The sequence below is a fragment of the Syzygium oleosum genome, unplaced genomic scaffold, assembly GCF_021117445.2.
Source record: "Syzygium oleosum isolate NSW1041296 unplaced genomic scaffold, Sole_v2.1 Sole_v2.15, whole genome shotgun sequence".
Taxonomy (NCBI): Eukaryota; Viridiplantae; Streptophyta; class Magnoliopsida; order Myrtales; family Myrtaceae; genus Syzygium; species Syzygium oleosum.
In genome coordinates this window covers 1,464,008-1,489,341 of record NW_026607499.1, presented here as the reverse complement: position 1 = coordinate 1,489,341, position 25,334 = coordinate 1,464,008, and the positions used below count along the sequence as shown (strand labels likewise).

The 25,334-nt window shown below is 39.1% G+C and overlaps 1 protein-coding gene across 1 annotated transcript; it reads left to right on the top strand.

Annotated features, from left to right (window-relative positions):
* Window positions 1-1,463: 1,463 nt before the first annotated feature.
* Window positions 1,464-6,892, top strand: LOC115687200 (flavin-containing monooxygenase FMO GS-OX5-like). The gene is made up of 7 exons (XM_030612679.2): window positions 1,464-2,001; window positions 4,171-4,241; window positions 4,870-5,019; window positions 5,190-5,272; window positions 5,424-5,559; window positions 5,976-6,149; window positions 6,716-6,892. Exons 1-7 carry the CDS (start codon window positions 1,464-1,466, stop codon window positions 6,890-6,892), a joined length of 1,329 nt encoding a protein of 442 aa, XP_030468539.2.
* Window positions 6,893-25,334: the final 18,442 nt, after the last annotated feature.

Genomic DNA, 25,334 nt, shown 5'->3' with positions numbered 1-25,334 from the left:
TTTTTAGTTTGTGATCATAATCACTTTAGACAATAGTGCTAACCGGCGAATAAGGGGAAAACCTAGTCCTAGATAACTACTGACGAGACAACGCTGTCTAATTTCTCCCCCCAAAAACAAGTAATATTAAAGTAGAGTAAAAATATTGACCTTAAAGAAGGGGCAAATATCATTGACCTTGCCCCGCACCGGCTCTTGGGCAATACACGAAACTCCCACATTTATATAAATTTTATTAATCTAACCTATAAAATTAATATAAAAGCACATGATGGAAGAAACAGTTATTTTGTTGTAGAAGTAACCGGTACAACAAATTCCGGAATCTATTTAACAAAATAAAATAGGGAAAATTATCTAAAAAGTCCTAAACCTATTGTATTTTTGCCAATTTAGTCATAAATCTTTTAAGTTTGTCAATTGAGTCCTAAATCTTTTCACTTATTGCCAATTTAGTCCATCCGGCCAATTTTGGCCTTTTGGAGCTGACGTGGACCTGGCCGGTGCCGGCCGTCCTGCCAACGCTGACGTTGTAATTTTAAATTATTTTTTTCGTTTTTTTTTAAATTTTTTTCGATTTTTTTTTGCCTTCTTTCCTTTGGCCGGCGAGGATCGGCTAGAGGCGAAGGCCGACGAGGTCGACCTCGCTGGCCTTTGGCGAAGCTCGGCCTCGCCGGTCACTAGGGAGGGCGAGGTCGGCCTTGCCAGATCTGGGGGAGGTCAAGCCTCGCCCAGCCAAGGCGAGGCCGACCTTGCCGTTGCGACTCAGGCAGGGAGCTGGGTCGCGACGGCGAGGTCGGTCTCACCTTGGCTAGGCGAGGCTTGACCTCGCCTAGCCAGGGGCCGAAGAGGCTCGCCCTCGCTAGTGGCCGGCGGGGGTGAGCTTCACCAGAGGCCAGCGAGGTCGACCTTGCCGGCCCTCGCATCTGGCCAGTCGTTGGATCGGCCAGAGGGAAGAAATAAAAAAAAAGAAAACAAATTAGAAAAAAAATATTAAAAAATTGCTACATCAACGATGGCCAGATGGACTTAATTGACAAGAAATAAAAATGTTTAGGACTGAATTGGCAAACTTAAAAGGTTTAGGATTGAATTGATAAAAGTACAATAGGTTTAAGACTTTTTGGACAATTTTCCCAAGTAAGATATCTTGTAAGTGAATCAATTTTCATACTCTATCTCAACTTGATCAAGCAATGAAATTACTCGTTTAAAAAAGAACTACCTTAATTTGCACAGTCCAAGAGTTGACTCACTTAGATCTATCTACCAATGCAGTCTATATATAAATCAAAGTATTTCCAAACTCGAGCTCGACTATGGAGCTACCTAAATCTAATTGCTTTCAAATGCAAGCTCCACTTGATCAAGTAATCAAGTAATTCAAGCCCGAGAACAGTTTAGCTTAGTTTCTTTTTTTTTTTTGTCGAAACAATTTAGCTTAGTTTAAACATTTCAAAACGATGGCAAAACCGCACGTAAAGGTGGCTGTGATTGGAGCCGGCATGTCGGGTCTTGTTGCAGCCAGGGAGCTCCGTCGCGAGGGGCACCGAGTGGTTGTGTTCGAGAGTAGCAATGATGTCGGTGGCACTTGGCTGTATGACCCTCGGGTCGAAACTGACCCGCTGGGGTCTGATCCGGACCGCGAGGTTGTCCATGCCAGCATATACCAGTCGCTCCGGACGAACCTCCCAAGGCAACTCATGGGTTTCTCGGACTACCCATTTCTCGAGAAGGGATGTGGGGACCCCAGGACCTTCCCGGGTCACCAGGAGGTGCTCCGGTTCTTCCGCCGCTTTGCGGAGGATTTCGGGCTGATTGAGTTGATTCGGTTCAAGCACAAAGTGGTTCGGGTTGAGCATGCAATCGACGGGAGGCGGGACGAGTGGGCTGTGGAGTGGCGGACGTGCAATGGGGAGGAGGCGGCGGGCGTGGATGTTTTTGAGGCTGTGGTGGTTTGTAACGGCAAGCACACCCAACCAAAGATTGCTGAATTTCCAGGTACAATCGTCCGAAGTAATGTTATCATTGTCGAATTGCTTCTCTTTGTCAGTATCTGTTTTTTCATTTCTTTTGTCTGAATTTGTTGTCATCGGTTTTGGTAGTCGAGTAAACACCAATTAGGGATCGCAACTATACTGCTTAGCAACCCATTCAGGTATAGGTTTACCATCAAGAGACTTTGGAAGGAGTTCATCAGCATCTGACAGTCAAAAAGTAGATCACGAACTTCCCAAGGAGACGAGCTATTTTCTGCAGCACCCTTAACTAGGGTTAGAGGGTCTGACTCCCCACAATAGGGATTATCTCTTTCAAACAACGCAATACTCTTGGCATGGAGAGCAGAATAGCATCTAGGTCATGAGGTAAAACCATAATCTCTACAAAACACGCCATAGTTCCTTCATGAATTTCTTCTCTAAAAGCTGCATCGATGTTCACCTTAATTGTGGTACCTACTGGAGAAATCCATCCACCATCGTGCTGCCCTCAAGAGGAACCAGGGTTTTAACCAGAAGCATCGGCGAAGTTGCAGAGTAGTTGGGCCTGAAACATCACCATCTTCTCTTGCCTGAAATTTTTTTGCACGAACCCCTGTTCGATTCGAGCAAGACCAGTCACATAGATGATAGATCTGCAGTTGAAGTGAGCTATGATTCGATATTTGGGCAATGATAGCTTAAACCACGAAAGTTTACTCTATCATTAGCATTAAGATTCCAAGAGCAAATTTAAATGTTATAATTACGTAAAGTAAACTAGTTAGTAATTAATTATGTATCACTATATATGTTATGTAGTTATTTTAATATAAGTCTAGATCACATGTATTAATAGCTTTGTTATACCGATTACCGTAACTTGTAACGTAGTTGCCTCTTTTCATTAAAGGAGCTTTTGAGAATTTTATAGTAGTGTGTATAATAGGGAATTAATAATTAGCAATCATTTAAATTGTTATGTATCAAAATATACATTGTTTGAGAATGTTGTAGCACGTAGGGTTGAGCAAGATTGACCGCCCAAATCGGGACCGGACCGGACCGACCGGTTTGGTCCGGTTCTATGGAATATCGATCCGGTTCCCGGTTCCTAAAAGTGGAACCGGTTTCCGGACGGTCCGATTCCTGGTCTAGGGTAGGAACCGGATTAGACCGAACCGATTGGTTTGGTTCGGTTCTCGAGAATATTAGTCCGGTTCCCGGTTCCTAAAAGTGGAACCGGTTTTCGGGCGGTTCGGTTCCCGGTTCTAGGGTGGGAACCGGACCGGACCAAACAGGACCATTCCGGTTCGGTCCACGGTCCCAAGACTAGCCGGTCCAGTCTCCGGTCCTAGAAACTGGGAACCGGTCCTCCCGGTCCGGTTCCCGGTTTTTGGGTTAGACCGGACCGGATCAGGGACCGCTCACCCCTAGTAGCACAATGCCCTTTTAAATTACATCATCAAGTGTTTTGTTGTATAAGTAAACTTATTTTATCATACCAAATGTAAATCTTTGCTAAAAACTTTTTTGTGCTATAAAAAAAGGCAAATTTTTTGCTTTTCTCCTTATTGATTGAGATATTAAAAACTGATAATTCTAAATATTAAAAAAAACCACGTAGATGATTACTTGGCACAAAGTCCAATAGATAAATAAGATCGAAAGTGCCCTCTTTTGGAAAGCAAATTTATAAAGAATGAGGGTTTGGGAAAAAACTTTGAAAAAATTTAATATTTTTCGGTATTTATCTTGGTTAAGAGAAAAGATATCTTATGTATATAAGACATCCAATATAAGTATAGTGAATTGGGCAACTTCTATTTTATCAATTTCAAAGTAGTCATAATTCCATTCCTGTGCTCTATCTTGGAGTCATTTGAGGAGTATTTTCTGAATATGAGTCAAGATGCAAGAGTAGTGAGGATTATTCATGTGTTCAAACTTGTCAAACACAAAGATAGAATTACATGAGTTAAACTCATTTGCAAACAGGTGGACCTATGTTTTAAAATAATCTACTTAAAATGTCGGATTGCATTATGAAAAATGAATTACATGAACTCGACACATATGCTTCTTTGGAATAGTTTTCTCGTCTTTTTCTGTAATTATATGTATACTATACGATTCTGAAGTCTCTCTTTATTGTTAATTTACTTTCTAATTAGAAAAATCATTTTCACAGGGAGATCAACATGGCCAGGAGAACAACTACACAGTCGTAATTATCGAGTTCCCGAGCCATATAAAGATAAGGTATGATCGATATGCCTTCTTTATTTTCCGCAAACATAATCTCGAATTAACTTATGAAGTTTCTTGGATTACATGCAACAATCAAATGATTTACGTAAGCCAACCCTCGAAAGAGAGTATTAAGTGTTGTTCATTAGGGGCGAGTTTTTACTTGATGAAAATATCACAAGCACACTCTCATGACTAGAGAGATGTTATGAATTCCTCTATATAAAACACTGACATCCTTCTCAGGAGTAGCTTCCATTGTCCAATTATACATTCATTATATAACATGTGATTCGGTTCATTCCTGCTCTCTTCACTATTCTAACTAGAAAACTATGAGGAGTGTGCTTTGTCTACATTTTCCAGCCCTCAAGGATTACTCCCTGCCTTCCTCGGGATGGCTGGGACTTAATTGGTCCTTGAAATACACATCTAGTTCCTACTTCGGCCTGGTATACACGAGTCAAGTCGTCGAAAAGTATACCTCAGTGATGATCTTTTCAGTTGGAAGTGTCCTTACTCATGAATCACAACGCAAATACTTTCTCGTAACTTACAATAACGTCGTATGCGCCTTCAACTGACAACTCCCTCCCATTATGTTTATGTATGAATTGTTTTTCATTATTTTGCACGACAGATTGTGGTGATAATAGGAAAAGGGATTAGCGCAATCGAAATAGCCAAAGACATCTTACCTTTTGCCAGAGAAGTTCATCAAGCCTCAAGAGAAACAAATGCCCATGTCCTGAAATTGAGAAAACTCGATGGGGTCTTCCCACATACCATGGTACCTTACATTCAATTGTATCCTCTTTTTGTTTTTTTTCCTAATTGCAACTAAGTTTAGATAAGAATCCAAGTGCAGCCTTAAGAGTGCTAATTCCCATTCTCAAATATTAAGTGGTGTGATCATCCCCAATCTGATCTCATATCATTAAGCTGGTTGTCTTTTGGCAGATTGCACGCGGGGAAGAAGATGGTAGATTAGTTTTCCAGGATGGATCGTCTGTATATGCAGATGTTATTATCCATTGCACTGGGTACCAAAAACCATTTAGTTTTCCGCTGTTACTTATTCGTTTATTTATTACAAATTCCACCAGTAATTTCACATATGCCTGATAATAAATATGCATATACGGTGTTGTATCTTGCCAGACTTGCCTGATGTATATGATTCTCATGTTGCAGATATAGTTACCATTTCCCATTTCTGAAGACGAAGGGACTTGTGAGTGTGGACAACAACTGCGTGGGGCCTTTGTATAAACATGTTTTCCCACCAAGCCTAGCTCCACGGCTCTCTTTCATTGACATACCCTTTCTGGTATAAATTTTTATATAAATTATTTTATCTTCCATCGTGTAGACTAACTAGAGATTAAGGTTCTGCCAGAAGAAAGTCAACTGATATATGATAGTAAAAGGTCACACTTAGTACATGTTTTGAGCCAAACTAACAACTTTTTCTAAAGCAATTAGAGAACCGGTCACTGATTGCTTACAGTTAAAGTCCAAAGATGTAAGGATTAACCTTTCACAATAGATGAAAATGCAAAGATAAAAAAGGAAACACTTCTAATTTGGCAGTTTTATGCCATAGTTATGGTTTGGACATTTCATCAAAACATGATTTTAGAATTATGGAAGCAATTTAATGTATTTGCGTGGGTTCCAGTTCGCTAATTCTTTGGTTTAATTCCTTTTTCTCACATTCTCTCCATCGGTCTCGACCGGGATTAGACTGTTCATGCATACCATAGCGAGTTACAGTCAAAGTGGGTGGCCAAGGTTCTATCTGGAGAATTGGTGTTGCCAAGTGAAGAAGAGATGATGTCTTCTGTTCAAGAACATTACCAGCGCATCGAAGAACTGGGATGGCCTAAGCGTCACACTCACAAGCTTGAAATGGAAAAGGTTGAAACTAACTTGTCATTCTTCAGTTCATATTGCTTGAATTTTTCAATAAATTGGACACCTCATAAAGTTAAAAAGACAATACTTTTTCGATTACAATTAGTTCCACTGCTAGTGTAACAAAAGATTTAAACGGTTACTATTGGATGAATGACGTGTGTTTTTAGAGTTGGTTTTCTTACCGAATTCTTCCGTATGTCAATTATCCAACGGTAATTGTGCGAAGCATTTCTTAAGCCAGCACTAGACCTATTTTTCTCCCACCTGACATGAACCTAGTACGTATACTATACTCAATTTGGAACGTCAAATCTGGTACGACACACGTGAGACTGACCATCTTCAATGATCCATATTCAATTTAGTAAATATGTTGCACTCATATAATAATTTATCCTGATAGTGGGCAAAATCCGCAATAGAGCACAATAATAGTATGATCCCCACCAATTCTTTTGAACTATGTTGGCTGAGGACCATTTTATTAACTATGAAAATGAGGCTACTTTAATTTTTTTTTGTTTCCCATACGAAGAAGTTGATCTTATTTTTCATGTGCTTGATAGTTTGAGTATGAGAAGTGGCTTGTGGGTCAATTGGGACTACCACCATTCGAACAATGGAGAGAGAAGATGGGCTTTGCTGTATTCAAATTCCTGCAATCTTCTGATCAAAATTGGCGTGACACTTGGGACGTTGAAAAGTGGATGCAAGAAGAAGGATTTGGCAAGCAAAGTCATTGATTTTGAACATCCTTCAGAATACTTGTAACCACTGGAAAGAGAATTGCAAGAGAGTTTAGAGAGAGCAACAAAGAGTTTGGTTTCGATGTGGAACATTTGTTACCCGTTAATGCTTTGCTCATATAACTATATGTATATTTTGAATTGCATTGTTTGCGCTTCAAATGAAAAAAAAAAATTAGAATAATATAACAGGTATTATTAGATACAACTATTTTTCGATATTGCAAATAATGTCATGCATTTTGAGGGCACATAAATTTACTCCGGATTTGGCTTCGCCATCAATTCAATCGTGAAACTATTTGGAGAAAATAAACGTGCCGATAGTGCGAAAATATATTACTTTGTGAAGATTATTTGCCTTTATTATCTAGTAATTGCTGTATCAACGCTGATAAAATGACAATAATATTTTTTTGGTTAAAGCGGTAGGGGGTGTCTAGGTTAGCTTTTGTGCGCCATAACTAGTCCACCTCCCGAGACGATCTTAAGGGTATACTCCCCGTGTCGGTCTAGTTCTTTCAGATTTGAATTCTCTATCACTACAAAAAAAACAAGGATTTAGCCACGGAAATTAGCGACGAAAAATTATTCGTCGCTAATTTGCGATGAAAAAAAAATTCGTCGCAAATTAGCGACGAAAAAAAAATTCATCGCAAATTAGCGTTAGAATTTCCGAAGAAAAAAAAATTCGTCGCAAATTAGCGATGGAATTTGTGACGAAAAAAAAATTCGTCGCAAATTAGCAATGCAATTTGTGACAAAAAAAATTTTCGTTGCAAATTAGCAACGGAATTTGTGACGAAAACTGAATTCATCGCTAATTTGAGATGAAAAAAAAATTACTCAAATTCCCACGAAATCAAGAGCCAGGGAAAGGCCACATGCATCGTTCCGCAGAACCCAGAAAATAAAAAACACCCCCCATTGCCTCAACACATAAAAAACAACACAATGCGCAGAACCATCACAAACAAAAACCGGAGCACGAGGGAACAACAAACGGCGATTCAAACCCGACGCCCTCGCGAGACCCGGAACGAAAACCCAAGCTCGCCGTGAAGAACACGACGGCGCTTGGCGCCGAAAGGGGGAGGAACCGAGCAAGATTCTAGGGTTGGAGTCAAGCTACCAGTGCTGCGTACCTCGATGGATGATGGATCAGTGGGAGATTGCGAGGGCGAGCCACAACACTTTCTCTCTCTTCTGCGCCTATGCTCTTCGCCACAGATTTGGGCGACGGCGAGGTCGAGTGGCAGCCATGATGAGGCCGATCGGCCTCTCCCAGATTTGGGCGAGGTTGAGCGGTCTCGCCATGGCTGCTCGACCTCGCCGTCGCCACAGATCTGGGCGACGGTGAGGTTAAGTGGCCTCGCCATGGCTGCCGCTCGACCTCGCCCAGATCTAGGGGAGGCCGAGCAGGCTCGTCATGGCCGCTGCTCGACCTCGCTGTCGCCACGGATTTGGGTGACGGCGAGGTCGAGTGGTGGCCATGGCGAGGTCGCTCGGCCTCCCCCAGATCTGGGCAAAGTCGAGCGGCCTCGCCATTGCTGGCGAGGGCCAGCCTCGCCCATAGCCGACGAGGTCGAACTCGCTGGCCTCAGGTAGTCGCCGGACTGGCGAAGAAATAGGGAAAAAAATATAAATAAAATTCAAAAAATTATTAAAAAATTAGCGACGAATTTTGCCACGAATATAGTTTGTGGCTAATTAGCGACGAATTTTGCCACGATTAATTAGCAACGAATTTTGCCACGAATACAATTTGTGGCAAATTAGCGATGAGTTTTGCCACGAATATATTTCATCGCAATTTAGCGACGCCGAATTGGCGACGAAATTTTTTTCGTTGCAAATTCATTTAGCGACGAATTTTGCCAAATTTTTCGTGTCAAAATTCATTGCTAAAACCTACTTTTTTTGTAGTGTATACTCTAAAAAAGCTTAAACCCAAGACCACAAGAAAAGGAACGAACTCATCTAAGCCAACACCTTATTGATGGGTAAGCAGTTTTGCGGAAAAATAACCAAAAAATTCATTAACTTATTATACGAATATCAATTTAGTCATAAACCTTTTAATTTGGCCAATTTAGTCCTAAATCTTTTGACATTTGTTAATGTAGTACTTCCAGCTAATTTTGGCAGGAAATCGCCGATGTGGACGACGACTGTCCTACGTGGTATGGCTGGTACTGACATGGATAATTTTTACAATTTATTAAAATGAAATTTCTAAATTTTTTATTTTATTTTTCATTGTAGCAGACTAGGATCGTTGGCCATATCACGTAGAATGGCCGATGTCCACATCAGCGATTTTAGCGAGAAGGACTATATTAGCAAATTGTCAAATGTTTAGGATTAAATAGGCCAAATTGAAAGGTTTGGGACTTCTTTAATAATTATCCTCAATTTTATCGGCTTAGAATTATGTAGGTTCATTATATTCCCTTAATCAATCAGTCAGACGAAATTCCACGAACTTCGAATCATCAATTTTTTCCATAAATTGCAAGTGATTGTTATTAGCGACTTGGGTACATCATCGCCGTCCTTCTTTTGGATTGAATTTATTAGGTTTGTACATGCGAATTTCAAGTGATTGCATCGTCGAACTATCAAACCAATGGATTGCGATTCTTTTGACATTTGTTAATGTAGTACTTCCAGCTAATTTTGGCAGGAAATCGCCGATGTGGACGACGACTGTCCTACGTGGTATGGCTGGTACTGACATGGATAATTTTTACAATTTATTAAAATGAAATTTCTGAATTTTTTATTTTATTTTTCATTGTAGCAGTACTAGGATCGTTGGCCATATCACGTAGAATGGCCGATGTCCACATCAGAGATTTTAGCGAGAAGGACTATATTAGCAAATTGTCAAATGTTTAGGATTAAATAGGCCAAATTGAAAGGTTTGGGACTTCTTTAATAATTATCCTCAATTTTATCGGCTTAGAATTATGTAGGTTCATTATATTCCCTTAATCAATCAGTCAGACGAAATTCCACGAACTTCGAATCATCAATTTTTTCCATAAATTGCAAGTGATTGTTATTAGCGACTTGGGTACATCATCGCCGTCCTTCTTTTGGATTGAATTTATTAGGTTTGTACATGCGAATTTCAAGTGATTGCATCGTCGAACTATCAAACCAATGGATTGCGATTCAATTTTGTGTTTTAGCTTGTTAACTTAAAAGAAAATTTGACAAATTTGAATTGATTTCTCCAGAAATGGAGAATACGAAGTTTGGCTCCTTCAAGAGGGTAGGAAATTATCTGAGAATTAACCACTTTAAAAACTGATTTGTGGAGAATGATATTAATCTCTCGTCCACCGTCTCCAACTATCAAACACCAGCAAGTCCAAACCAAGAGTCTTTTCGCATCTTCCGTTGCACTCTTTAGCATTTTTTCTCGAGTTCAATTTGTTGGGGAAAAATTAAGCAATCGAGAAGAAAGATGAAATCAAACTTTAAAGCATGATAACACTCTATTTAAGAAATTATTTGTCCCATAACAATGCTAATAGTTAGTGGCAAAAATCCTCTAGGATACAACGTCTCAGAATAATAATACCAAATTGATAATACCATATAGCAACTATGGCATTTTTCTAAAAACTCTCAAAAACGAAATTGGAAAGAATGGTTGTATATCTTTTGAGAAAGAGACGAAAATTAAGAGAGGTAGTTATTGAACTAGAAACGTTGATAATAAATAGCGAAATCCTTTTGTGAACGAACATAGTATTTACAAAAAAAACACAACTATTCATTTTTTTAAGGACGAAAAACCCCAAACTGGTATACCTGTGACAAATTTTCCTCAAACTAATTTTACGACAACCAAAAACCCCAAACTGATACATTTGTGACAAATTTACCCAAAACTAATTTTTTGACTACTAAAAACTCCAAATTGGTACATTTGTAATAAATTTACCCTTCGTTAAATTAAATTAATAATTTGAAAAATCACGAACTAGTATACCACGAAGGGTTAAAACCCAAATTGGTGCACCTGTTAACTACCACACGTCATCCAACTTAACAATTTGACGGTATAATTTAACGAAAACTAACGGAGGGCAAATTTGTCACAAATGTACCAGTTTGGGGGTCAAAAAATTAGTTTGGGATAAATTTATCACTAGTATACCAGTTTGGAGTTTTTCGTGGTATTAACCATTTTTTAACTGTAATTAGAAATTAAAAATAAATAAAAAAATAACCATAACATAATCGCCACTCATATCTTTTTTATGTGGGATAAGACGACTCTTAGTTTGTAAAATAATCACCACTCACATCTTTTCGACGTGGGATAGGGACAAGGCACCTCTTGATTTGTTTTACAAATAAACTACCAACAATCCCTCATTTTGCTTGTAAAACAAAATTTTCTAAAATAAAATATAAAAAATATACAGCAAAAAAAATTTCGTAAGATTAATATACATACATAAGAGTCTCTTTCGAGTTAAACCTTTATTTAGTGCAAGTATCTTAAAATTCTGTAAAAGTTGCAAGCGGAGAGCGAAGGAGAAGTGAAGGCAGGGCAGAGTTGAGTGAAAAGGGGATGCTGGGCTGAAAGCAAAAGGGAGATTGGCTAGGCCGAGGGAAGGAAATAGGAGTGAAGAGAAAAACTGGGAGGGGTTGTGTGAGAAGAGGCCGGACCGAGAAGGAGCCCTAGAAAGGCTGGGTCGAGGGCTAGGCTCAAGCGAGTTGGGTCTTGCGAAAGGGCCGGGCTAAACCGGTCTCACTTGACTGAACCGACCCCTGATTTAATATTTTTTAAGGATATAATTTCTAATAACTTTACTATTTCACCTAATTGTCCCTCCTTTCGTTTTTTTATGGCGAAATCTCAACTGGCAAAATCAAGTGTCAACAAGGTCTAATAACCTAAGGCCTTTCATTAATTAAACTGTAATGGGCTAACTTTGTTTGAACTAAACTCAATAAAGCCTCCCATCTCTAGTGGGTTTTGGCGAAGGCAATGTGCATGGGCTTGGCCTAGTTCAGTTTTGCTTATGGGCTTAATTAAGCTCAAAACTCTTAATAAATTCCAACCCTAGTCATATATGCTAAACTCATCTCAATTAAAGCTCAGAACCTTGTATTTTGCCTTGGAATTTTTGGCCACCAACACTCCTCAAGGCCTGGCCGAAATATGTCCTTCCTACTAACTTGATCCATATAATTTAATTAAGTTCATAACCTTAATCCACTGCCGGTCCCATGAATGCTTCTAAAAACTATATGTAATAATATGAAAATTATTTTTGCTATGGGCCGAGGTCGATCCCTAATTTTCTATGCAATAAATTATTAAATAATTAGCCAAAATTTAGGTGCCAACATCAAAAAATAAACATGTCAATGAAAATATTTTCCGTCAATGGAAAAAACACCTTAAAAAGTGAGGAAAATGATTTCTTCTTTTTGAAAAAAGGAAATCATTTTCCCTCCTCTTTCATTCATTTACACCAAGTACATTTTCTTCCGTGCACTCCTTTTAATAATTTTTTCTTTTTTTAAATCGAATTTTTAATTTTTTTCTCCTTTCTTTTTCTTTTTTTTTCTTTTCCCTTCTTTTGCTGCCGATTGCCGGCCACAGGTGAGGGACGAGCTTGCCCAATGCTAGTGAGGCTCGGGCTCGCTGGAATCTAGTAAGACCTCGGGCCTCGCTGACCTTTAGCGAAGCTCGAGCTTGATCTTGCAGGAATAGGTGAGGCTTGCCTTGTTGGAATCTGGCGAGCTCGAGCCTCACCAGCTTGTGGCCGATCATTGGCTGTCATTGGGGCCAGCGATCGGCCGAAGAAGAAGGAAATAAAAAAATAAAATTAAATTAAAAATAAATAAAATTTTGATTTTTTAAAAGAAAAAGAATAATTAAAAATTATAAAAAGGAGTGCACAGAGGAAAATCAAATTGGATTTTCGATTCCAAATGAAAGAAAATATTTTCTAGTTCATTTTCAGGTTTCGGCCATACAGTAAAAAAATTGTCATTTTCCTGGAAAATGACTTTAAGAAAAAAAAATTCAGAAATTTCATATTTTCCGCAAAACAAATAGGGCCTAGATTTGTTCACCTCTTTGATCCGTAGCCTATTTCATGTCAAATATTCATGCATTATGATTTCACAAATTTGGCTCTATATAACTCATTTCACGAGATAATGATAATTCATCATGAGTTTTTCTTAGTTTAGCATTATTGACAGAAATTATTTATAATGAATAAGTTAAGCATAAGCTTAGTTATGAAAGATTGTACTTTATAAAATTACTTTTCGCACACGCATGAAAGGTTACTGTTTGGTTTGTTAAATTTAATCAAGAACAAAAATATAATTATGTACACTTTTTAAGTCTTCGGTTGTTGTTTGCATGACCAACTATGGTACAGCTATAACAAATATGAAATTTATAAGAAGTTGTTGTGTTTGTCATCTCTCTTTTCAACTTTTGAGATGACTCTATGATTTCTTTTTCGCTAGAAAAACTATGTATTTTGTAATGATAACAAGATCGTTATATTTTTAAGGAAATCGTATTCATAAGGGTCTTTCAGATAATATAGACAATGATAAATATCAAATTACTGCATGTACTTGGCATTGAAATTGGGCTAGTTGTCTAGAAAAGTCGAAGCTGAGATATGGACAACGAAAAACATAACGCTATATTCAATTAGTCATCGACCCACGTGTTACGTGGAATATTGAATCCGTTAGGTAAATCAAGAAACAAAAAAGTAAATGAATGCATAGTCTGTTTAGTAGAAGTTGAACAGACCGTGACACTTCAACAAATAGTTAGAAGGACACATGTTCATAAATCGAAAAATAATTGTAGCACTATGTTATAATATGATACAATACAATGCTACTGATTAAAATTAAAGCACATGGAAAGATAAGGAAAGAAGAAGCCTCCCTTCTTTTAAGATAGATAAGCGCGTATGGAAGCAAGTTTGACCTTGCAACTAGATTCATAGTGACATAATCAGTGACATAATCTTAATTTTTAATAGACAGAAGTTGGAAAAAATACGATTAAGATAAGGTCTGGGGAAGTCACGTGCCTAAGTAACACATGCAACTCGCAGCTTCTCATGTTAGACTCGCTGAGGGAACTAATGTGAATCACGAGATGTTGAAAGACAAGTCGCGAGTCATGAGATCACGAACAATTTTGAAGTGCTTTAAGTAGAACAAAGAGGAGAGATGGCGGCATAGAAACCCTAAAAATAATGTGTCCCGTTTGTTGGAAAAATTTGGAGAAGATGGAAATAAGAATTGTTGGAAATATGTTGGAAAAGATGACAAAATTAAGATCAATTGTTGGACGCGTGTAAGTGCTGTTCTTAAGGATAATTTCACTTTTCGGAGTAGGAAACTCGGTGTGATAGCCTCAAGCGGCTATCCTTCCCATACCTCTTTACTCCGCACAGAATAATAGAGGGAACGGGAACAATATTGTTATATGCAAAACTTAGCAAATAAATAGAAAGAAAAGAGAGAAAATAATGTTTTTGGTATATTTTGATTGTGATTTGGAGATTCTCTTTATAGTCAAAAGGAGAGGCTTAATAAAGAAACAAATCAAATTAGGTGTTATGAAATTGTTACAAATTGATGGCGGTTATAATTTCCATTAAAGCTGTTTTTGAAACCATTACAAAACAGTGACTTTAAATTTTCAACACTATTGAAATATCCAACAATCTCCCACATATTTCAAAAGGTTTTGAAAAGAAAGGAAATATATATGTTGGGTTAAACTCAATGGAATGTAATGCACCAGAATTGGCCTTTTGGGCTATGAACCAAACCTAGAAAGAATGAAATATAATTCACAAAATCATTTGTGAAATTTGAAATTTCTATGAACCAAAAAATTCTTTTGTGGATTATAATTTTCACCAATCACATTACGCTCTCAAAAACTTTGTTGTTCAACGTAGTTCTGTGCTAATAGGTCATGCGCGTGCTTGGTTTATTCGTAAGTGCTCTAGAGATTTTGCCAAAATTCTCATAAGAGCGGCCCCACTCCAGACTTATGTAGATGATTCTATCAAGTGTATACTGCAGTTTAATACTCCACCAATAATGGTTATGGAAATCATTAAGAGCTTAGCTCAACATTTCTTTCATTGTAGTTTTGCATTATTTTCACTTTAGGAAGGACAAATTTTTTAATAGTGCCTCACTAGATCAACAAATGATTTGTTATTACCCATATGAACATAATCCATGGATTCGCCAATCACATAGGTTGTGTTACCATCACTATTGATCTTCCTCAACTGGCTTAAGTACCATTTCCCTCAATGTACTAGTTAAAGGATTGGCTGAATTCATTTCTAACTTCATATAATCAATAGACATAATTTCATCTTCAAGCAATTGCTTTACCACATCACGTCTCAACCGAATGTGTCTCTTTTTACCATTGAAAGTTTCATTCTTTGCAATGGCTATTGCTCTTGGCAATCACAATACCTAGACACAAAAGGTTCGGTTTTTATTCCAAAGGAATATCTGCTAAGAAGTTTCTTAACTACTTAGTCTCATTTCTAGATTTGAGTTTGAGAAGAATTTTCCTTTTCCCAAGAGCTTGAGCAGTTCTCCAATCACCAAGATAAGTGATCTTTTCTCCTTTTTCTACTAGAGGGTAGGAGGATGAGGCGTTTTGTTTGCACATATATACCTGGTGCACTTAAGTCTACCACCCATTCTTTCACATTAGCCAAAATATTGGCTTGGGAAATGACCATAGTAATTACATCATGAAAGTCATTTGCTTCAACAAAGTTGATTTTTGGTTTAGCAGGATTGTCATTTCCCCACAATTATGTTCGGTTAATTTCTAAGTTACTATACATCGACCATGGGTAAACACATATCCATTGGTGGATTTTGTCTCATCTGAATCTGAAATCTAGTTGGTGTCACACTATCCTTCTAATACAGCGAGAAATCCAATATATAAAGGCTCAGTTTGTTTCGCGAAAAATGGATGATTCCAAACATTTTCCTAAAAATGATTACTTGTATTGCTTAAAAAATGAATGAATGAAATATTTTATCTTCGTCTGTGAAAATGTTTAGACACAAATTGTTGTCAATAATGAAAATATTTTCATCGACTAATTATTTCAAGTGATACAAGTGATTATTTTTCGAAAAATGTTTTCCAAATAATTAATTTTCCGCGAAACAAACGGAGCCAAAATGTCATTATTCTCTTTCTGCACTCTGTTGTATGCATTATCTCAATTATTGTATCATTATCAAACACATCACTTGTTTTTTTTTTTTTAAATAAAGGAACCATGTTCAGCATAATCAATAAATGTAGCTACATGAAGCAGAGTTACTCAAGAGTATGCAAATTCATAATAAGTCTAACATAGGGGACAAAAATATTCAATTTAATGATGAACAATTAGACTAAACCAAGCATGTATATACTATTATCACCTTGTAACAAGATCTGGTTTATTTGGACTCAAATTTCATCCAATGTAGTTAAATATGGCAGCGAATCTTTTCAACAACAATCCAAATCTAATGGGCATAAGGACATTAGAAGTGTCAAAAATTTTGTACGGTACACTTTAGTATCAAAAGTTTTTGCTGGCTCGTTTAAGTGACAAATCGGAGAAAAACGATCACTTAAGTATCTCCAACGAGAAATTCTGCGAAAAAATATTACGTGACTTTTATAATAAAAAGTTTAATCTGACTTGGTATGTTTATATTAAAAACGAATCCATGTGGACTTCCTTGTGTCCGAGTGGGGCCCACATTTCATTTTTCTTCTCGTTATCTCTCTCCTCAGTTACCCTCTCTCTAAGCTCACTCTCGGCAACAATGGCATCTCTCTTTCCTCCTCTCCCTGTCTCTCTTCTCTCTCCTTCTCCCTCCGACCCTCTCCCTCACTTGCACGACTCTGGTCCCTCTACTCGAGAAACCCATCTGGTCATCCCCTTCCTCCGAGTTCGACCTCCGCCCCTCCCCCATCGTTGCCACTAGCGGAGTCACTAGCACAAAGCGAGGCGACCACATCTAGCCAAATGATGCTGACGATGGTCATGGATGAGTGTTGGCGTTGCTCGTGAGCCACTCGTCCATATTTGGCCTCGCCCATCTCAGTCTCCAAATGCCGCTCATCCAGAGTTGACCTCCCCTTTCCTCGCGTTCCTCTTCGCCAAAACGAACTTCCAATCTTGAATTTTGTTCCTAGGGAGCAATTACTCACCGGATTAAGGTTCTTGGAGGCCGATTTTTGCGATTTCACGGACTTGGCTGCCACGGCGATCCGTACATAACCAATCCACAATTAACAAAAAAAAATGGAGTCCAAACGGAAATGAGTAATTCAGCCAACTGAGCTCTACTCTTTTTAGGACAGCTCCGACGCATAAGGAAGGACGAAATTGACGTTGAGCTTGGAGGTGATCTGTACACTGCTCCAAAAACCAAATTGAAACCGACTCAATCCGCCATTTGCCGCCTTTCTAGGGATTGGATGTGACTCCCGTGGGTTCAATCTGAACATGCTTCGGACGTGGCCTACGGTTGTGACGGCACTCGTGTCAGGTGACTTGAGCTGGTTCATCCGGGATCGGGCATGAACCTTCAGGCTTTCAAGATTTTCTCTTAGTTCATGTTTTTGTGCCTTGTCTTGCCGGAACTCAACATCGGGCACCACGACAAGAACACAATGAATACGTAGATTTGTGTTTGAGTTAGACTTCGCGTAGGTATGCTACGTTAGGTGGTTATTGTTGATTTGATACTCGCTTTGTTATTTTCTTGGCCGAAGATTCCGTGCTCACGTAACTCCACGAATTATAGAAAGACTATTTTTTTCCAATTTAATTGGAGGGGTGGCACACATGCCCCACATGCCAATTCAATAAAATATTTGATCAATCCTTCTCTTCGTATGGTGATATGACATGACGTGGATTGCAAGACTTTTACATTTTGCTTAATTTAAATCTCTTGTTTCACGACTTTGACTTTAATTGAATTCGAAGTTCTTGAAATTTTCATAACACTCGAATGTTTTCGCGCAGATTTACATATTTTTCCACACGATTTTAGGTTTCAAATTTTGATGGGAAAGTAAAAAAAGTAATTGAGCTTTTTACTTTAATGTAAGTTTCACTTTAACATGTATATGAAGAACTTAATGTAATGACAAAAAAAGGACACTAAATAAATAACGAATGAGAGAAAGGAAGGAAGGAAGGCAAACACAGGGTCTAATTTAATCATGGATAGCAGGTACCAAAAAACAAAAAACGTTCACAAAATATATGTGTTCATACTTATAATAATATATAATTCATAATTTTTTATAATTTATAGTCTCGTATGATCAACTTCGGCGGATTATACTCATCAGGTTGACATGTGCTCTCATTATCCAATCACTGGATACAAATATCTCACTACAAAAAAACATCGGATTAGCGACGAAATTTGCGACGGAAAATTTGGAAAAATCCGTCGCAAATCGAATTTGCGACGAATTTTGCGACGGAAAAAATTCTGTCGCTACTAGGTCGTCGCAAAATTTTGCGACGGAAAATTTAAAAGTTCGTCGCAAAATTGCGACGAAAATAAATTCGTCGCAAACTTTCGTCGCAAATTAGCCACGAATACAATTCGTCGCAAAATTCGTCGCAAATATTTCGTCGCAAATTTGTGACGAACGCTATCCGTCGCAAAATTCGTCGCAATTTCGTCGCAAAATCGTCGCAAAATTCGTCGCAAAATTAGTCGCAAATTAGCCACGAATACAATCCGTTGCAAAATTCGTCGCAATTTCGTCGCAAATTTCGTCGCAAATTCGTTGCAAATTTCGTCGCAAAATTCGTTGCAAAATGTATTCGTCGCAAATTAGCGACAAACTGTAATGATCGCAAAATTCGGCTTAAAATATTCGTCACTATTTTTACATCATTTCGGCCATAAATTCTTGTCCATATCAAACAAAGGAGACAATGACATATAATTGAAACAGAAAAACGAACAAATCATAGATTCTGACAAACCAGCCACAATGACATATAATTGAAACAAATAACTGAAGGAAAGTTGCAGAGTCTGACATGATGCTATTTGATATCCAATCTTACAATACATTCAAAACATGAACTAAGAGACAGGACAACCATAGAAGACGTAGAAAAACCATACACAAGAAGACGCAGCTTTGGTACGATGGCAGGACACCAAAAGTAGTCACTTTTGTCGAGACCTGAGGAAATGTCGATACATAAATCAGTCCAGAATATAAAAGAAGCGTTTATGCATGGATGTGGAACTAGGTGTAAAATAACAAGAGGGTTAACAAAAATACGTTTCAGGACTAACATAACTGTTCTTACATATGAATATGAGTGAAATTATGAAAAACCAAGATTATGAAGCAAGCTTACCCCCGATTTTGAGAATTTTAACTAGAAAGTCTAGAGAAAATCATCATCATCATCATCATCATCATCAGCATTCTCGGCATCAATGTGTTGGTCATCATTGTGCCCATCACCTATTGGATTGGCTGGAGGTACAGGAGGATCGTCATAGCGATTGAGGTTAAGGTGTCGCATAACGAGTCTCATTTATTGTTCCAAGTTATTTATTTGTTCGTCCTTATGAACAAGTAAATTATTCAGACGATGCACTTCTTGGGTCAATTGCTCGTCTTGTCATGACCTCCTTCGACCAGTCGCAGTGGATGATGAACTTCCAGGATTATTCGGCATGTACATCCTTGACAACGATCCCATCCCAAATATTTTCCCTTTTTTCACCCCACCCGTTGCCTCCATCCATAATGCCATATTATTAACTGATGGCCCGGACTCAGGACAATCATCACTACCACTAGCACTGCTCATTAAAAGTTCATCATATTTTTTCTACATTAACAATGTACATGAAAATAAAATCACTATATATATATATCTACCATAATTATTGAAAGCATTCACGGTTTTCATTATAGTTTACATATAAGCCAAAGTATAACCTTACATACCTTAATAGCTTTTGCTCGATTGCCAGTCCATGTCTTATCTTTCTTTTGAAATGTGCGTTCAAATGTAGCTGCAAATGTTGATTCCGTCCCCAATTCTTGTGCCTACAAAATGTAAACATGAGTAATTGAATTAAATTAACTTATAACTCATTTAACAGACTTACCAGTCGTTTGCGATGCTCCGCAGTGTTGATAGAGCCCCAAAGATATGTGGTGACCCATCACTAGAACTAGAAGATCGATTCTTCTTATTCCGCTCACGAGTTGTCGACTCGGTCGGATGCCCAAAATTTGTTAATTGCCGCTCAATTGTCAGCTGTAAAGAAAGACGGCTTCACTTGCTTGATCTTCGCTTAATTCATGACATTTCGCATAAAATCACCGTTTTTCTTATCGAAAATTCTTCTCACTTCATTGTCTTCCGCTTCCTCTCCCACTTGAACTTTCGCTGCAATGAATAAAAACACAAATTGAAAGTTATTATGATGATCACATATCCATAACCATGCACCAGACAAATATAGACATATTTTGTAAAGTTCATGTCGGGGAAAATATCTGGTCCTTTAGGTATCGAAAACTACAGAGTTGTTATGGTCCCTTTACATCATTCTTGACCATCAATATACTACACCAAACTTAATTGGTGAGAAAATAAAATATGTAAAACTTACCTTGAACTCATTCCACTACATTTCTTTCACTTCTTGTGGAACACTTCTGTAAGTAATATACTCTCCCATCCAAAAGTTTCTTACTATTTTGTTCAATTCCCTCACAATAGATGGAGCATCCGTGAATCTGCAATCATACGGATATTGTGCAACATCGACAATTCAGTTGACATCAATATCTAAAGCCTTAAATATTACATATACTAAAATAAAAATGAAGTACTTACGAATCTCCAAATGGGCATATGAAGAATCGGTTATCTTCTTGACCTGTGTTTCCGTCAATATTCGATTGTTCCGCCGAATAATGAGGTGGAACGGAAGGAGAGGGAGCTAAAGGAGATTGAACTGGAGGAGATTCAGTTCGCATGTGGCCAAGTCCCGTAACATGTTGTTGAGTGTTCGAGGAAGGGCCAACGTGTCCATATTATGACGGACCATATTGTGGTTGAGGGTTAGATGACGGGACAGGGGAAGAGGAAAGGGCCGGGGATGAGGACGAGGAAGAGGCTTGTCTTCTATACGAATGACCTCCACGTTTATACTGACAAGTAGGAAGGTTATGCGAATATGTAAAGAACTATTGACACGTATTACGGACACATAATGATGTACATGACGAAGCTTACCATTTTGATGGAAAGACTAAGAAAATGTTTCCTTGAAATGAGCCAATGTTGAGTGCTTATGACGTGCAATTTCCTACGAACAAATATACTATGAATCCCATTCATTTTGATATGAAACATCAATATATGAGCACGATATGGGGGCCATAGGTATCAAACATCACTATATGAATCGCATTCATTTTGAATAAATTTTGTTTGACCACGTACAAAAATTTAAATTTCACTGAAAGTGGGTGGCCACAGGTATTCTAAGTCATTCTATAAAGTTTTATAAGAGAAAAATTGTTATTATTGTTAAATTTTTTTTGGGACCTTAAAAAAAAATTTCACTAAAAGTTGGTGGCCACCGATATTCTAAGACATTCTGTAAAGTTTTGAAATTTTAAAATTTTTAGAAATTTTAAATTATTATTTTTTAATATAAAATTTTTTCCGTGAAATAAATTTTTTTTTTTCCATACTAAAATTGGGTGGCCACAGGTAGTCTAAGCTATTAGGTAAAGTTTCCAAAATTTTTGTCCTTCTTTATTTTAATAATTTTTAGGGCGCGTTAAAAAAATTAAATATAACTAAAAGTGGGTGGCCACAGGTATTATAAGCTATTCCGTGAAATTTTGAAAATTTTTAAATTCTAATTTTTTTTGGCCACCTAAAAAAATTAAAATTTCACTGCAAGTTGATAGCCTCATGTTTTCTAGGCAATTATATGCAGTTTTGAAATTTTATATTTTTTTAATTTTTTTTTCACCCAAAAAAAATAAAAATTTCCCTCACAATGGGTGACCACATTTATTTTAAGCCATTTTATAAGGTTATGAAAATTTTTAATATTTTAATATTTTTTGTCCCGGAACGTTAAAAAATCTAAATTTCACTAAAAATGGGTGGTCACTATTAATTTTTGCCATTTTGTGATATTATGAAATTTTAGTTTTTTAAAAATTTTAAAAAACTTTTACGGTCAAATTTCATATTTGTTGCCAACATATACCGTTTTTTTAATTTTCCGTAATTTTTCATGATTTTTTATAGAATTGTTCAATTTTCAAGCATTTTCTGTGAAAACGCTTAATCAATCACTTTATCGTCATTTAACACTTAATCATCCACATAATAGACAAATTAACCAGTTGACCATCGATCAAAGCCACATGCAATCCTAAAATCGACCCGTAACTTAGCCAACGAAAAGTGATCCTAAATAATCCCTAAACAAGTCCGACTAATTACTTAATTATACTAACTAGGGTTTAGGGAGTTGCTTACTTGGTTCAAAGACAACAAAAACCGGCCGATCGAACAGTGGCGGTCCCGGCGCGGGCGTGGGCCCAAATGGTGACTAGTCGGCAAGGTGTTCGGCCACGACCGGACGAATGACGGCGGAGCTCGGCGGCGACGGTGTCGGTCGGCGGCGACGGCGTCGGGCGGCGTCGTCGAGCGGCGGTGGCTCGGCGGCGACGGCGTCGGCGGCGGCAAGCGGCGTCGGGCGGCGGCGACGGCGGCGTCGGCGGGCTGCGGCAGCGTCGGCGGCTGCGACAGGCGTAGGCCGGCGGCCCAGGAGGCGGGTGGCCGAGCGCGCGCGGCGGCGCTGCAGGGCGAAGCGGCGGCGACGGTGGCGACGGCATCGGCGACGGCTGGCCGGCGGCGGCGGTGGTCAGTGCTCCTCCGCGAGGCGGCAACGGGCGGGGTTGCTTCGGCGAGCCTCGGCCGGCTGATGGTGGGCGGCGACGGCGACGGCGGCGGCTGCGGGCCGACGGCGTGGGGCGCCTCCCGGCGAGGGGGCGAGGCGGCGATCTTGCCGGGCGGCGACGCGTCGGCCTGGCCTATTGGTCGGCAGCGGCGAGGCTTCGGGCCGCTGCTCGGACGCGGCGAGGCGGCGAGGCGGGGCGGGGCGAGGGCGCGACCGGTGGGGCGGGCGACGGGCGGGGGGTTGCGGGGCGGGCGGCCCGTGGATCGGCGACGGGCGGGGGGCTGCGTGGCGAACGACGACGGGCGGGGAGGCTGCGGGTCGGGGCTGCGAGCCAGGCAGACGGCGACGGCGACGGCGACCGCTGGCTGCGACGGCGGGGTGGGGGCTACAGGGGCTGGCCCGCGACCGTCGACGGGCGGGGGCACTCGCGGGGCGATCGGCGACGGCGGGGGCTGCGGGGCGGCCGCAAGGCCGGGCGGCGGCGCCGGCTTCGACGGCAACAGCGGCGGGGGAGCTGCGCAGATCGGGCTTGGGCGGTGTCGGGGAAGGAGGGGAGGAGGAGCAGGGGGTAATAATGTCGCAAATTTGCGACGGAACTCCACTTTCCGTCGCAAATTTGCGACGGACTTTCTATGTCCATCGCAAATTTTCGACCGACAAAAAATTTCCGTCGGAAATAAAAATCCATCGCAAATTTGCAACGTAAAAAAAAATCCGTTGCAAATTTGCGACGGAAATAAAAATCCGTCGCAAATTTGCGACGGATTAAATTATTCGTCGCAAATTTTGAGCGGTAAAAATTCCCTCGCAAAATTTGCGACGACCAGTATAGTCAGTCGCAAATTTACGACGGACAGGTTGAGTCCGTCGCAAATTTGTGACGGACTATACTGGTCCTTCGCAAATTTGCGACGGAACTCCACTTTCCGTCGCAAATTTGCGACGAACTTTCTATGTTCGTCGCAAATTTTCGACTGACAAAAAATTTCCGACGGAAATAAAAATCCATCGCAAATTTGCGCCGTAAAAAAAAATCCGTTGCAAATTTGCGACGAAAATAAAAATCTGTCGCAATTTTACGACGGACAGATTGAGTCCGTCGCAAATTTGCGACGGACTATACTGGTCCGTCGCAAATATGGACATACTACATGATCGTTGTAAATTTGTGACGTCTTTTTTTCGGTCAAAAATTTAGCATATCATTTATTTGGGTCCTAAATTTGCTACGTCTTTTTTTCAGTCTAAAATTTTGGCATCTCAAATTTTGCAATGGAAATTAGAATATCGGAAATGTTAGGGCAAGTTAATAATATTTGACTTGTTGGCATTTAGGGACAAAATTTCGGACGATCAATTAAAATAAAAAGAATAATCGACAATAACAATAATAAAAAAGCACAATAACAATAATAACAAGAACAATAATGATAACAACCAAAATAGCACTTGTAGCATTAATAATTACACATATGTAGTGTTTTGTGACTAAAGTTTTAATCTTCGTCTTCGTCCTCGTCTTCGTCATCTGTCTGAAAATCAGATTCTGAATATTCTTGTACATTTAATTCGCAAATTTCAGTTGGATCCACATCTATCATTGCTCCACACGGATCTCGTAAAGTTTGTATGTTATATTCCTCAATTTCAACCGTGTTACACACTTCCTCTTGTTGGTAGGCTCTATCCTTCCAGTGTTCCTCGATTTTCCTCCTTTCTTTGATTTTACATACAGCCCACCAATCAGCTTTGTCACATTTCAAACTAGGATATGATGCATAACATACTTGAATTGGTTGTTGTGCCAAGACAAATGGTTCATACTTCATATACCTTTTGTTGTGATTTATTTCAACCAAATTGAACTTCGTATGCACCTTCATTCCTTTAACGGGGTGGAACCACGTGCACTTAAATAACACAACCCGCATCATTAATGATCCAGGGTACTCTATCTCTATGATTTCATCCAACAAGCCATAAAAATCATCTTCTGAACTGCTACCATTGGATGACCGAACAGACACACCACTATTCATTGTGGATTTTCCCATTCCATATTCTTGAGTATGAAAATTATATCCATTTATGAAATATGCTGGCCAACTTCGAACTCTTAACTGTGGACCCCATGACAGATGATATAGCAATCCTTGCCCTTCAATTTTATAATAATTACTGTGAACCTAAGGTTATACATGCAAAGTCAATAATATATATTATACTAAATGATGTATATAATTTTAATAATTTGGTTTTGGTCCATAGGCAACTTACATATGTCTTGAACCATGCTGCAAATTGTTCATCGCACAAACGGTCAAACTCATTTGGTTGTAGTCCAAATATTGAAGTTTGG